Source organism: Taudactylus pleione, unplaced genomic scaffold (assembly GCF_031769625.1).
Source record: "Taudactylus pleione unplaced genomic scaffold, aTauple2 ptg000015l, whole genome shotgun sequence".
Taxonomy (NCBI): Eukaryota; Metazoa; Chordata; class Amphibia; order Anura; family Myobatrachidae; genus Taudactylus; species Taudactylus pleione.
This window is the reverse complement of record NW_028284417.1, coordinates 17,844,940-17,858,965: the sequence shown is the minus strand read 5'-3', so window position 1 is coordinate 17,858,965 and position 14,026 is coordinate 17,844,940. Positions and strand designations below refer to the sequence as shown.

At 43.4% G+C, this 14,026-nt stretch overlaps 1 protein-coding gene and 1 pseudogene across 2 annotated transcripts in view; one reads left to right on the top strand and one right to left on the bottom strand.

The window, feature by feature from the left end:
• MRAP2 (melanocortin 2 receptor accessory protein 2) overlaps window positions 1-14,026 on the bottom strand; it is a 132,401-nt gene that overhangs the window by 84,979 nt on the left and 33,396 nt on the right. For both annotated transcript variants that reach the window (XM_088470571.1, XM_088470581.1), the window contains exon 2: window positions 4,779-4,909. In XM_088470571.1, coding sequence (XP_088326697.1) covers window positions 4,779-4,902 — 124 coding nt within the window. In that variant the 5' untranslated portion in view covers window positions 4,903-4,909. The remainder of the gene's footprint in view (window positions 1-4,778; window positions 4,910-14,026) is intronic.
• LOC148542148 (uncharacterized) lies at window positions 6,598-10,102 on the top strand (annotated as a pseudogene).

Sequence of the window (14,026 nt, the reverse complement as noted above, 5' to 3'; positions counted from 1 at the left end):
CTCTGTAGCAGCTTGAACCAGCATGCGTATATAGCTTCTAATCGAAGCATTGTGAGACTGAGCCTCAAAACAAGATTTTTTTATTAAAAGGATGGTTGGTGAGGGTCAGTTGGGGTTTTATTGGTCTATTATTGAAGTATTCTTTCAATTTCAACTTACTTTGATGCTTCCAAAGGTCGACGGACCTATCAAAGGCTCAAATTTGTCAGAGGGCACATAAAAGATCTCTATTCAACAAAGGATTGTCTTAACTGGAGTGAGGTCATATTAAGTCCTCCTGTTATATATTCTTCTGCCTCTCTCCTTGCCCACCATGACGGGTTTTGGTACATATCCATCCGCACCCCTGGCACGGGTAGTTACCCCTAAAGGAGGTTTTTGACTGGGAATTCCAGATGTAAGTTCTCCCTCGCTTTGGGTGGAGGCCTCACCAGATGAGGGTTCAGTGTCCAAAAAGTTCTTTCTGGGGGCCCTACAGCAGAAATTCTCCTGTCTTTTTCTCTGTCATGTTTTACCCATTGCCCAAGGATACACATTATGCTCTGCATAATTCTTTTCAACAGTGGATAGTTTATTTTTCTTATACTTAATCAGTACCTTCCGATAGGCATCGATGTTAGTGTTTAGTTTTTCATGCCAATTTGTAGTGGAATCATTAAGGAGCAACGGTTTAGACAGATCTTCCAGTTCCAGAATTTTCTGACGGACAATGGAAAGTTTCCGGGAGGCTTCCTCTATAACTAAAAGGATTAAATTCATGGAGCACTTCTTAAGTACAGCCACCCATTGGCGACAAAAAGCACTGTTATTGCATCCTATCGTAGGGATGTTGTTAATCCCGAATCCCCTTGGGATCTTTTTGTCCCGATAGTAATCAGAAAGAATGGTTCCATATAGAAAGAAATCGATCTCTTTTAATTTATGATTGAGTAGACGATGGTACATTTCTTCAGCACCTTCTTCCATAAATGTGTTTTTAAAGAGTACTGCTTCAGCATCTGAATCACAAAAAGTTAGCATTTCACCGATAGGTAATGAAATAAGACCATCTCCCTCCTCACTCAGTGGAATCAACATTTTGTACTATAGGATAAGAAAAAAGGGGGTGGCGCTGATGGCCCGAAAACAAAAATGCTGGTAGCAAACATGAGTAGTCAAAATCTGATGTTTTCAAATGTGCGCATGTGCATATCAATAGCAGCAGAGATACATAGTTCAAAATTCATAAATATAATGCAACGTGTTTATCACAGAAATGGGTCTTTCCAATGTTACAAGCTCAATATAGTGTACAAACAATCTCTAATAGCAGCATCAGTCCAAAAAAATTATTTGAACTACTTCAAATATCCAAGGTCGCATAAAAGTACCAAATAAATATAAAAAAAACTATAAAAAAAAAAAAACTGGTAAACTGGTACTACAGAAGATACAAAAATAGTTATTCAGTTACAGCTTTCACATGTTAAAGAGATAAAACTTCTCATATTATTATAGTCCTATGCAGACGTGTGATGAAAAACTGCTTCACAATGAGTACGGTGTAAAACAGACCTCTCTCCGTAAAATATATTATATATATATATATATATATATATATAATTTCCTTTACAGGGGAACTAGGAGGTACGAGCGGGCCCTTAATGCCCCGCATGCTGGTACTTGTGGCTTTGCAAGTACCAGTGGGGGAGGCTTGCTTGGACCTCACGTTCTCCAGTAAAAGTCAATATTAGTACATCTATCTTTTACACTACACTATACACAAATCAACCCGGGACCCACCGGCCCAGGGGTGCTGGGGATAAGCTCAGGCCTGGGGTGCCCTGGAGAGGGGGACGCCTTTCTTGGGGGGTCTCCACCTCCCCCAGGGATCCCCGCCTGGGCCGACTAGCGGTCCGGTGTAATGCTTTGGCCGGGGTTCCCTTGGCTGTGGCATTAAACCCCCGCTAGAAATAGTCCAGTGCTGGATATGAAAATACAAAAGGACCCCTACTCATTTTGTACCCTGTATTTACAAAACCAGGACCGGCTCACTGAGCCCTGTGCTGGTTGTGCTAAAATACACGGAACCCCTACGTCTTTTTTCCACCATATTTGCACAACCAGGACTGGCTCTGAAAAGTCCAGGGCTGGTTGAGCTTTTAGGGGAGACCATGTCATTTTTTAAATTTTAACACTGAACAAGATTTTTACACAGAGATGCATGCACAGATCTCACTGATCTGTGCATGCATCTGTGTCATTCATAGCTGCTCATGCTAAAATAGCAAGCATGAAACAGATCTATTAAGTTGGGGATTTGAAGTTCATTTTTGAGTAGGATGTGGTGTTTGATTTATACATGGGCATTCAAAATCGAACCAGAAATCACTGTTCAAAATCGAACCAGACGAATTCGATTTAGAAAAGGCTTCTAAAATCGAATTTTAGTAAATGTGTGATTTTGACAGGAATTTCTACATTCGATTTGATGTGAGGTAAATCGAACATAAAATCGAATGCAAAATTGAATACCCCTTAATGTAATGTAACTGTTCATAAACTTCTCGATACCCACACAGAATTAAAGATATACCCTGGAAGATGTGTCTATATTCCTGTTTCAGCATAATACTTGCTCAATCAACAATAAAACCCTTCAAAACATAGGTTTCTTTTCTGAGACCTCGGCATCAAGATTACCTATTATAAGCACAAGTTATGATACTGACGCCTCTGCTCCTGGTCTCATTTATGTGTCCTTGTGGAAGTGTGTGTGCTAATGGAAATATGTGTGATGGATAGATCTTTCATAGGAGTAAAAACAATTGGTGATATGTGAACATGTAAGTGAATATTTGATGAATCACAACATGATGCACAAAACAGACTCGTACTTTCCTTTGCTGTCATTAAACAAACAGAATGGAGCTTTGCTGCTTCTCTTTGATCAATAAACATTGGAAAATATGACACTGGGGGGTAAATTTACTAAAGTGACAGTTTTTAGAAGTGAGTTTTAAAAGTGATGTTGCCCATAGCAACATACTTGCCGACAATCAGCTCCAGCCTTCCGGGAGGGAGCTGATTGTCGGCTAGCAGCGGGGGGCGGGGCAGGCCATTGGGGCGGAGCCGGTCAGGTTGTTTCTCATTGGGGTGGAGTCGGGGGCGGGACCGCACCTTCACGTCATCGTGGCTCCGCCCCCTCTTCACAATGCCGTTATTTTCGGTGTTGTGAAGCAGGGGGCGGGGCCACGATGACGCGATTCAGCGCAAATCGCGCCCCCGCCCCCCCCCCGCTGCGGGGGTTTCTAGTTGTTTCAGGGGGGAGGTAGGGAGGGTCAGAGACTTCCGGGAGGCTTGCCTGCCTTTCCGGGGGGCCGGGAGCGGCACCCGAATATTGGGAGGCTCCCGGCCAAATCGGGAGGGTAGGCAAGCCTGCATAGCAACCAATCAGATTCCACATAACATTTAACTAGCAGCTTCTAGAAGATAATAGCTAGAATCTGGTTGGTTGCTATGGGCAACATCACTTTTAAAACTCACTTCTAAAAACTCTCACTTTAGTAAATTTACCCCTTGTGCTCATCTCTGTAAATCAAATTGTCATGTAGTACATTAAAGAGAGATGAATGATATCAGAAAAATATAATTTGGCTCCCAACCAAATATTAATATAATCATGAAACAAACGAGATCTACAATTTAATATTGGCGTTTTGAATATCAATGTGACCTGAAAAAAATGTTTACCTGACCAATGCAATTGTCCGTTTTAAATCATTAAACATTGAAATTGTCAATTACTGTACAGATACTTCCCAAATTTCTTGATTTAGGTGGGACAGTCCTGATTTGAGGGAGCTGTCCAGCCCTCACAATCTGAAGAGCTTTGTCCTGCAGGTCAGAAAGTTATGTGTATCTCCTGTTCTCCACTGCTCTGTATAGCAATGCAGTGTTGACCGGGTGCTGCACGCACCTTCCAATGGTACCCATGCCAGTAAATGGTTGTTAAAAAGGGAATTGGAGAAGGGTAAGCTGCAGCCTAATTCTTTAGACGTGCTAGGCAGACCCTGGGGGTGTGGCCAAGCCCCATGTTCAAATTCCTCCCAACTCCAAAGTTGTACATAACCAATTGTGTACACTGCTAATTACAAGTTCATACTATGGGGCTGATTCAGAGATGGACGTTAAAGGAACAGCCACTGTGTCTTTCTAAGCAGCAGCTGTGCAAAATTATGAAAAATCCAGAGGCATTGTTAGTAAAAGAAGACACCCACTACAGGCTTCTGTGATCCTCTGCTACATCTAAGAACGCAGCATTAGATCAACTGCAACCATTGGACATACGAGTAACCGTCAGATTACTCAGGATGTCTGATGAAATTATGGTACCAGGGCCAGTGAAGCTGCACCCAATGACGCAGCCATTGGCTTTGGCACACACAAAATATGGGGCTGACACCCAGTTTTCTGGAACGCTGCACATCACCACCCCCAATTGCCAGCAATCATGCTGCGGCTTTTGGAGCACTGCGAGTGACATCGCAGAAACACAGATTCAGTCTCTTAGCATGTCATGTGAATACAGAGGGGTGGGAAAAGGGGGGTAAAGATCTTAAAGTACGAAGAGCAGAAAGTGGTCAGTGCTTACTACAACATGTGCCATGTGACTGTGGTTGCCATGTTACTCACTGTAAGATTGTAGTGACACTAATTGTGTCATAGCTTCATCACCGTCTTGGTTTAATGTTTGCTTTTATGTGATATATACTTAACAGATAAATGCATATACTTACACTTGTGAGCCTTTAATCCTTCAAAAGAAACAGGTGCATATTCATAGTACTCATATTCCCATGTGTAGTCAGATTTGGATAGTTTATGTGATGTTCTACTAATATTTACACTTTGTTCAGACATATCTAACCTATAAAGACAAGGAAAAACATATTATGTACAATATAATGCCTGAAAGCATATAAATACAGTTTATACAAGACATTCACTGGCTGAATGTTTATCGGCCAAAAAAAATATTATTGAGCCGGCCACTAATTATTTGATTGACTGATGAGTACTATAAGCATCACCCAACATGAACATAATCATTTTCTCTTTAATATATGTTATCCAATCATTAGTGAATTCTTAATACTCTCACAACAAAAAAAATCACAATCTATGAGATCTATGCTGTATCATACTCACCTACTTTCCCGGAACGGCCGTGAGGCTTCAGACAGTCGGGTGCTGCTCCCGGCCATCTGAAAGCGTATTCAAGTCTCCCGCTTCTGTACTCCCTGAATAAAGTGGGCAGTCCAGGCACCCTACGATGCAATACTCACTCAATCGTACCATCATAGCCACGCCCGCCACTGTACAATGCAGGTAATCTCTGTATTGTATAGGAGGGGCAGGGCCACGATGACGCCATCACACACCCATTTTGTCCAACTATGCCAAGCCATGCCCCCCACACACCTCATGCTGTGCCAACCACACTGGGGGCAGACAGAAATTTTGGGAAGTACATTATATGTTGCCTGGCAACAAAAGCACTTGTATTAGTTTTAGTTGTACTATTTAGGCCGAGTAGCAGTTACAGGAGCACTTACTATCACCCATAAAGTGTGGCCCCCACAGGAACCCTGGAAACATTAGGATTATAATTTATGTTTCTCTCTCACTTAGTTAACTGGTGGTATAACTCAGTATAGGCCCTTGACAGGAACATACTGTAGCCAGAACTTTGTGGGCCCCATAGCAAAATTTTGAAGGGGCCTATGCCCTATTGTTTCTCCACAGCAGTTGTAAATTTTGAGCCAAATAAAGATCAACTATGGTTCATTTTCTGAACCATAGTTGTGCCCTAGTTAATGTTATGCTCCATATTAGTACCTAGTTTATTTTATCAATTTATGAACCATGGTAGTGTCCTAGTTTACATTATGCCACAATGTAGGGCTCTCAGTACACATTATGCCACACAGTACCCCCAATTTGACATGACATACAGTGTCCCCAGTTCATATTATATCACATTACTGTCTCATTCATTTCAAATGATGCCACATTACAGTGCTCCAGTTTCATATTATGCAGAATTACAGTGTCCCTAGTTAATATTATGCCACATTACATTTCAGATTATATAACATACCATTGTAACATCCACTACACACAACTCTCACTGAAAATAGAACAATCACCCCATTCAGGCTGGGCAACAGGTTGGACACAATTGCTTAGCAGGCAAATCTGGAAATTGGTGTGCAACTACCAGGGCCGTAACTAGGGTGGTCCGGCTGGTGCCGCAGCACAGAGCACAATATGCCCTGGTGCGGAACCGGCCGCCCACCGCAATTTCTATTTGCTGGGCTGCCCTCTGGTGGTTCATATATCAGCAGCAGTGCGCCAGGCTCCTTCACTGCAGCCCTGCCGGCTGGTTTTCTGGCTCAGCTTTCACTAACAGCTCTGCCAAAAATTTTCGTAAGTTGCGTACTTTGTCAAAAAATTACCGCGCAAATTTTGGGTGAAAAAAAAAAAATTGTTAAAAATGATAGAAAGCATTTTTCCAGGAAATTACTGTTCCATGTAATTTGGGGGTGCGTTAAAATGGGTGCAAGTATATGTTCGGGTCGTAAAAATGCAACATTAAAAACCGCCTGCTGCGATGTTTAAAAAACTTGACGCATCCATATCGCCCCCTGAAAAATCAGGCCCAATACGATAAAACTATTTTCAAAATTTGGGGGGTTTTTTTCACCCAAAATTTGCACGGTCATTTTTCACCAAAGTATGCAAATTACAAAAAAAATTGCGGTAATTTATCATTAGGGGGGTTTCCAAAGGGTTCTGAAAGATATCCCCACAATTTTAGGCAAAAATAGGGATTTTGCATTTTTTTTTCTCCTGGTCTGAGATGCAGAAAATTTCTCGCCTGTTTTTGGGTGAAAATCGTCCGGTTTTGCTGCTAATTGAATACGCCCCTAAATACTGCTAGAAATATGAATCTGAATAATATTACAGAATATCTAAAACTATAAATAACCAATAGCTGCAGTATCTAATAAAATATTTATTTTGTCCATAGTTCCTCAGCAGAGTGAGGACACAATTACTAGATGCCTGAAATCATCTCATTTATTGCCTGAAGTTAGTGCTACAACAGATGCAGATATCCAGAACTCCGAATACTCCAAAAACTCAAAAACCTGTAAATGTCTCCAGCCAACCAGTTAAAGAGGAGCATCAAGGACTTACTGCGGAGCAGGGCTACTGGCTTTATAGGAAAGCATATGAAGAGCAAAACTACATGATGCACATTACTCTATTTCATGTCAAGGAGAGGGACTTTGCAGCAAGCACTTCTGAGATGCAGAGGCTAGGGGGAAGAGTGTTACAGGTAGAGGACAACATGAGGACCTGTTCACACACCATGGACATACAGATGGGACCAGCTATTTTGTTGCTCATAGCGCGCCATTCAGGCCTCCTGTGTCGCGCCATGGAATGTTAAGCGATGGCTGTACTGTGGCGTGCCGTGGTATTCTACAACGAAAGCCATGGCATGTAATACACTGCTTAACCTCTGGATGGCGAGTGCTCCACTGATAACATTTGTACTGCGGTGGGATGTTGAGAGAAATACTTTGAGTTCAGTAGATTTCTTAAAAGTTTTAAAAGTACTTAAAAGTATTGAACCGGACATGATCTCTCTTTATGAAAAACTTGGCATTTCCGCTATACAGTAGACATTGTATTGTATACATAACAGGAGCCAAGTGGTGGGATGTCGAGAGAAATGTTTTGAATCCAAGGTCACAGGAGTGCTGTGTGACTCGGTAGCGCCGAACATCTTTTATGAGTCTTTTTACCCTAAAATGCGTCTTATTAGCACACGTAGCTTCTGCTGATTAAAATTATATGCAGCATGCCTATGTTCTGTGAGCGAGTGCGGGTGTATCTGCAAGCAATCACTATGTTACAGTGCTACAGTCACTGATACTGTAACGTAGTGTTTTGCGTTCAGATACACCCGCACTCGCTCACAGAACATAGGGATGGTGTAAAAAGGACCTTAAACAGCGGCTCTCTGCTTAGAGCCTGGGAGAGGACACAGTCTGGACGAGTGAAAGCGGAAGTCAGACGGGCCATTTACACAGCAAACTGAGCCCGTTCCGACTGCTGCAAGACTCCAGCAACCATCAGCACATACCACCAGCAGGGAAAGGTAGGGTGAGTTAATCAGCCGGTGCTCCGGACACAGCCCCATGGCAGTTACGGGAGACCTGGACTAGCACGTATATTTTTCACAAAAAGAGCTATAAACACCCTTATTTCATGTTATATATTGAGTCCACTGTATATTCAGACATTGCCGGTTGTAGACACATTTTTAGTAATAATTTTTAATTGTTTTCATTGTATTTATTTATGTGTATTTATTATTTCTTTTGATTTCAGTTCTGACATTTCCATACCCATATCTATAGATATTTATTGTACATGATCTTCATCTTAGATGCATTGGTCAGCTAAGCACCATATAGATTTTATTTAAATACTAGCGCGTCTATCAAATTGCATTTACCAAATATTTTAGTAAGTTTTTCTGATTTAACTAATAGACCGCTGCTCACACAAATATTGAGAGCGCAAGATACCACAAATCCATGCTGCATATCATTTTAATCAGCAGAAGCTGCTTGTGCTATCAATTCGATTCGCTGTATGATTCAGATGTATTTGGAGGTAAAACGTTGCATAAAAGACATCGCGCTAATGAGTCACGCCATGGCATGGCACGACTAGAAGGCCTGTTTAACGTGCAAGGAGGCTGGATGTATGAGGACCCATCTGTATATGTATTTGTATAAATAACAGAATTCACACACCACCAAGTGATTTATTTTTAATCCAATAGTGAAGATTTAAAAACTAAAGAAAAACAAACCTCCCCTTCCATGATTCGAACCCGGGAAACCCAAGATGCAATGTGCAGACTTTAACCACTAGCCCACACACACTAGCCATGTTGAGAGCTACACATGTCGTGTATGTGATGTGAAGTGTACGACTTAAATCAGGAAATGTGTACAATGTCAATAGCGGGCAGTGTTATAGTCGCCGATGTGCTATTAATTTGCATCGCTGTTATTCAGACGCATTTGAAGGTAAAAAGTCGCATAACAGACGCTCGTGGTACCGAGTCATGATTTATTAGTACAGTACATGTAAACACATTCATCACGTCTCAGTGAAAGCTGTGCGTGCCTGTGACCCCTGTCTGAGCCCATGAGACAAAAATATATTATATATTTTTAACAGTACAGGACTTACACACATACTGTACTGTTATTATTTAATACTTTATTACACGTTCTTCTACAACACTGATCCCATGACCAAAATGCTGTACTATAGTGTACTGGATCACAGCTTCTGTCAGTCAATCATTGGAAATCTGACGCATACAGAAAATGCATTGGAAATCTGATGCATGCGCTGTGTAGTTTAGGAAAAGTGACACCTGGTGGACAAAAAGTTGTATTACACTATATGACTTTTTTCCAGTGCTACGCTACGTTACGAAACATTCTGTGTGGCACGACTCAAGGCTACTGTATGGCGTGAGATGGGCACATCTGTATACGTAACCAGACAACTTGCAATTCAAAAAGTAATGCTTAAAAAACACTTCCCGGAAAACTACAGCCACATCATAGAGGGGATACCAGAAAAAAAAGGCATTGTCTTACAGACCCCTGTAATGCCATCCAGACACATGAAGAGGAGGTTGATGCAGGTATGTAGTACCAGAGCCCTGGCCTCTTCTAAGGGCATTGGATTGCTGGGAAGGTGTATTCACACACCACATGATAGGGCAATCGTGCCCCCATACCAAGGGAGCACCAGTGCAACGCACAGCTCCTTCAAACTGCAAAACCCACCATCAACTGGGCCCTCCAGAGCTCTCAGCTGCCCTGATGCCAGCAAGGATTTTTATGTAAAAATTAAAGCAAACCAGTCTGATAAACAGAGCAGGAAGAGGCATCACAGTGACATCCTACACTCTGAGTACTATAGTTCATTTCAATGTAAAAAAAGGAAACAATAAATAAAACGTGTTTAACATGCATTGTGTGATGTAATAAATAGATGAGGAACAGTGTAAAATTATGTAGATATGTGGTAAAGAGGATGTGTCATTATATTTCATAGAAAGGGGGTGAACTTCTGGCAATATAGATTGTCAAAGTTACAGTCTCATGATTTCTATCAATATCCTCAGTGAGTAAAATCTGGTTTGGATACCAAAAATAGAAACAAAAAGTATACACTGTATAAAATATGGCAATGATACTGTTATTCTGCAGGTAAATCTACTCACCTTGTAATAGAGATATACACACTTTGTCCATCAGTGATAGCAAATATAAAGTGGTCATTGTCATGTCAGTCTGTATATAATAATCTTTTGTACTCCCATTGATCTAGAGATCAATATACACGAGAAATTCCCCCTCCCTCTGGAGAGGAGGGATTACTCCTCAGCTCAAAGCACTGCAATTCCCAGACTTCTATTTGCTTCCTCAGACTATCTTTCATACTTCCATTTCTTAGTAGACAGTAGGCCCTTGAACAGTTGCAGTACCAGGCCCATGTTGCCCTTAATCCGGCACTACCTTCCCTCACTTATACCATTATCTCATCCCCACTGGCAACAATGGCACCAAACCTTTGGGTCCAGCATTGCTTATTTGGGTTTTATGACTGCTGATACAGAAATTTTTATAAAACTTATAGTACATTTTCTGCTATGTTTTGTAACGCTGAGTCTCAGGTTCCATTTCCAGCTCTGTGTATCAGCGTGTAGGTTCCAGGTCTGTGTGCCTGTAGTCAGCTTGCAGGCCTGACTTCCTCATTTCTGGTTTAAGTTCTGAGGTGTTGATTCCTGTTTTAACTTTTTGGTTCTGTGCCTCTGCTTGCTGTATCCCTCTGAGTTTCCAATAGTGTGTTCCAGAGTTCAAGTTTTGGGGTTGAGTTCTCCACGATTCCAGTTCTGTGGTGTGGTACAGTTCCTGGTCTTAGATTCTGTCCCTCCTGCCAGGGCTACTAAGGCTCCTGTATTTCTTAAATGAGCAGAGGTCTTAGCAAAGCCCTAGCTTTAGCTTCATTCATGCTTCAACTAGACCCAAGGGTCCCATGAACAAATACAGATGACACAGGACTTCTTTCTAGACATTAAATAAGAGAACTTACATTGCATTGGTTTGTGAGGATATATCAGGACCGGCCCTAGCCAATTTGGTGCCCCAGGCAAGATTTTGGTTGGTGCCCCTATAAGGTAATCCACCACGAATCTTAAAGTGGGTACACAGTTGACGGATATATCTGCAGATTATGGTTGTTCATACACATTGAGCAACCATCATCTGCGGCCCCACTAGCCAGGCAACACATAGCGAACCCCTCCCTGCCAGCCACTGTAGCAAGTGTAAGGGCGATCATCTGACCGCCCGTACACACAGAAACGGCTGTGCTGCACAGCTGACGCAATATGTTTGTGAACAATGTTGTCCACGGTCATATTGTGTGTATGGGATATTTTCGGCATCTCAGCGTTTGAGACACCGAGACACACCACACACACTATATACCACATAATATTACACCCCACAGGAAAAAAGATAATATGCTCCAGCCCCCTCACAGAAGACTAACCTGTCAGTAGCAGAAGCTGTGGGCAGCACAGGTCTGGTGATTGGCAGGACCAGAAAGTCTTTGTGTACAGGTCTGGTGGATGATGGTAGGCAACAGGGAGAGTATGCGTGGAGTGGGTTGGTAGTTGACAGGATGAGTGTCTGTGAGGCAGATGTGACAGGATGAGAGTCTGTAGGCTGGTCTAGGCACAGCACCCCTTCCTCCCTTCAATGTCCTTCTCTCACAGAACTCCCCCACTTCATTGCACTCTCCCCCCCCTTCATCATATCACAACACCCCCACCCAGGGGCGGATTGGCCATTACTTACAGCGGGAAGATTCCTGGTGGGCCGATTGGTGTGTGCCCGCCGGCTGCCTGTCACAGCTAATAGAGCAGTCCGCGGCTGGTATCGTGGGAAGAGAAGAGGCTCCAAGTCCTGCCCAGCTAACACAGAGCTACGCGCACCACAAACGCCGGACGATGACGTCGCGTAACTCGGAGGCAGAGTGGGTCAGCGTCCGGGACCGACATCAAAAGGTAAGGTCACATCTTCTTAATTCTGGGGGCACATCCACATGGGGGAGGAAGGCACTACACTTCCCAGGCCGCCAGCTGCCCCCGCTAGCCAGACTGTAGACATGGAAGGGACAGGGTTGGAGAAAGTCGGGGCTGGCCGGGAGACAGGACAAGAGTCACTGAGTGACTCTGATTGAAATTTGCATGACAGCACTGGCATCGGCACCTGCTGCAGCCACTCTGGCAGCTTGCAGGACAGTTTTTTTAAAGACTGACAGGCTGCCCGCAGAGCTGAGTCACTGGTTGTTAATGGGAGATTGATTTCTGTCTGGAGGGGCTGAGTTGTACTAGGGGGACAAAACTATCTGTCAGTGTGGAGAGGGGTATTCTGTTCTAGGGGGAGATGATCTGTTTGAGGGGAAGGGGAGGGGGTTATTCTGTTCTAAGGAGAGATGATCTGTCTGAGGGGGAGGGGGTTTATTTTGTGAGATGATCTGTCTTAGGGGGAGGGGGGTTATCTGTTTGAGGGATGGGGGGGTTATTTTGTTCTAGGGGGAGATGATCTGTCTGAAGGGGAGGGGGGGTTATTCTGATCTTGGGTCTGATGATCTGCCTGAGGGGGAGGGGGGGTTATTCTGAGCTATGGGGAGATGATCTGCCTGAGGGGGAGGGGGGGTTATTCTGATCTAGGGGGAGATGATCTGTCTGAGGGGGAGGGGGGATTATTCTGATCTAGGAGATGATCTGCCTGAGGGGAAGGGGGGGTTATTGTGATCTAGGGGGAGATGATCTGCCTGAGGGGGAGAGGGGGGGTTATTCTGATCTAGGGGAATATGATCTGTCTGAAGGGGATGGGGGAGTTATTCTGATCTTGGGTCTGATGATCTACCTGAGGGGGAGGGGGGGTTATTCTGATCTATGGTGAGATGATCTGCCTGAGGGGGAGTTATTCTGTTCTAGGGGGAGATGATCTGTCTGAGGGGGAGGGAGGTTATTTAGTGCTAAGGGGAGATGATCTATCTGGGGAGGGGGATATTATGTGCTAGGCCAGCAGGATGGTCCTGGAGAGACGCAGGAGGGCTGGAAACACACCAAGGCGATAGTACTGGAGACACACAAATAGGACAGTAGGACCACTGGTTCTGTTGGAAGAAAAGACTGGAGGACAGTAATCTTCAGTAAGACAACAATTCTAATGAAACCATATTACTGATGCAAATGGTACCATATGATCAAATTTATTTTATTAATATAAAATTGTTTCATATGGGAAACTCACATTTTGTCCTCCCCCAAACTTCTGTTACTATGTATTATCTGGTTGAACCTCTGTTACATGATAGTGACATTGGCTTTACTGCTACACAAACAGGCGGCTTCCAGGCCATGTGATTTTCTACATGAATAATGAATACAGACTCAAGACACTGCCTGTCCAGGAAGGATCAATTTCTTCAGAGGTTCCCTCGTTGCAGAGAAATCATATAGGTAAGAAAATACTCATTCACATGCTTTATGTGCTTATTCACTGGAGAGGGGGACTGTGGGCATGCCCCCAGCATGACGAAATGGGGTTGTCGATTGCGGGCATGGCATTTCACATTAGACCACACCCCTTGCAGCAAGGCCACGCCCACTTTTTCGGGCATGTGGGGACACTTTAAATTCCCAATCCGCCCCTGCCCCCCACCTTCCTTCAATATTCACAGGTTTTTATTTCCCCTCTATTCCCACGTGTATATTACCTTGTAGCTGACCAGCCCTGTAGTAGTGGTAACATGGTTGTGACAACAGAGGTTCTTCTGCCAATTTGGATCTAGC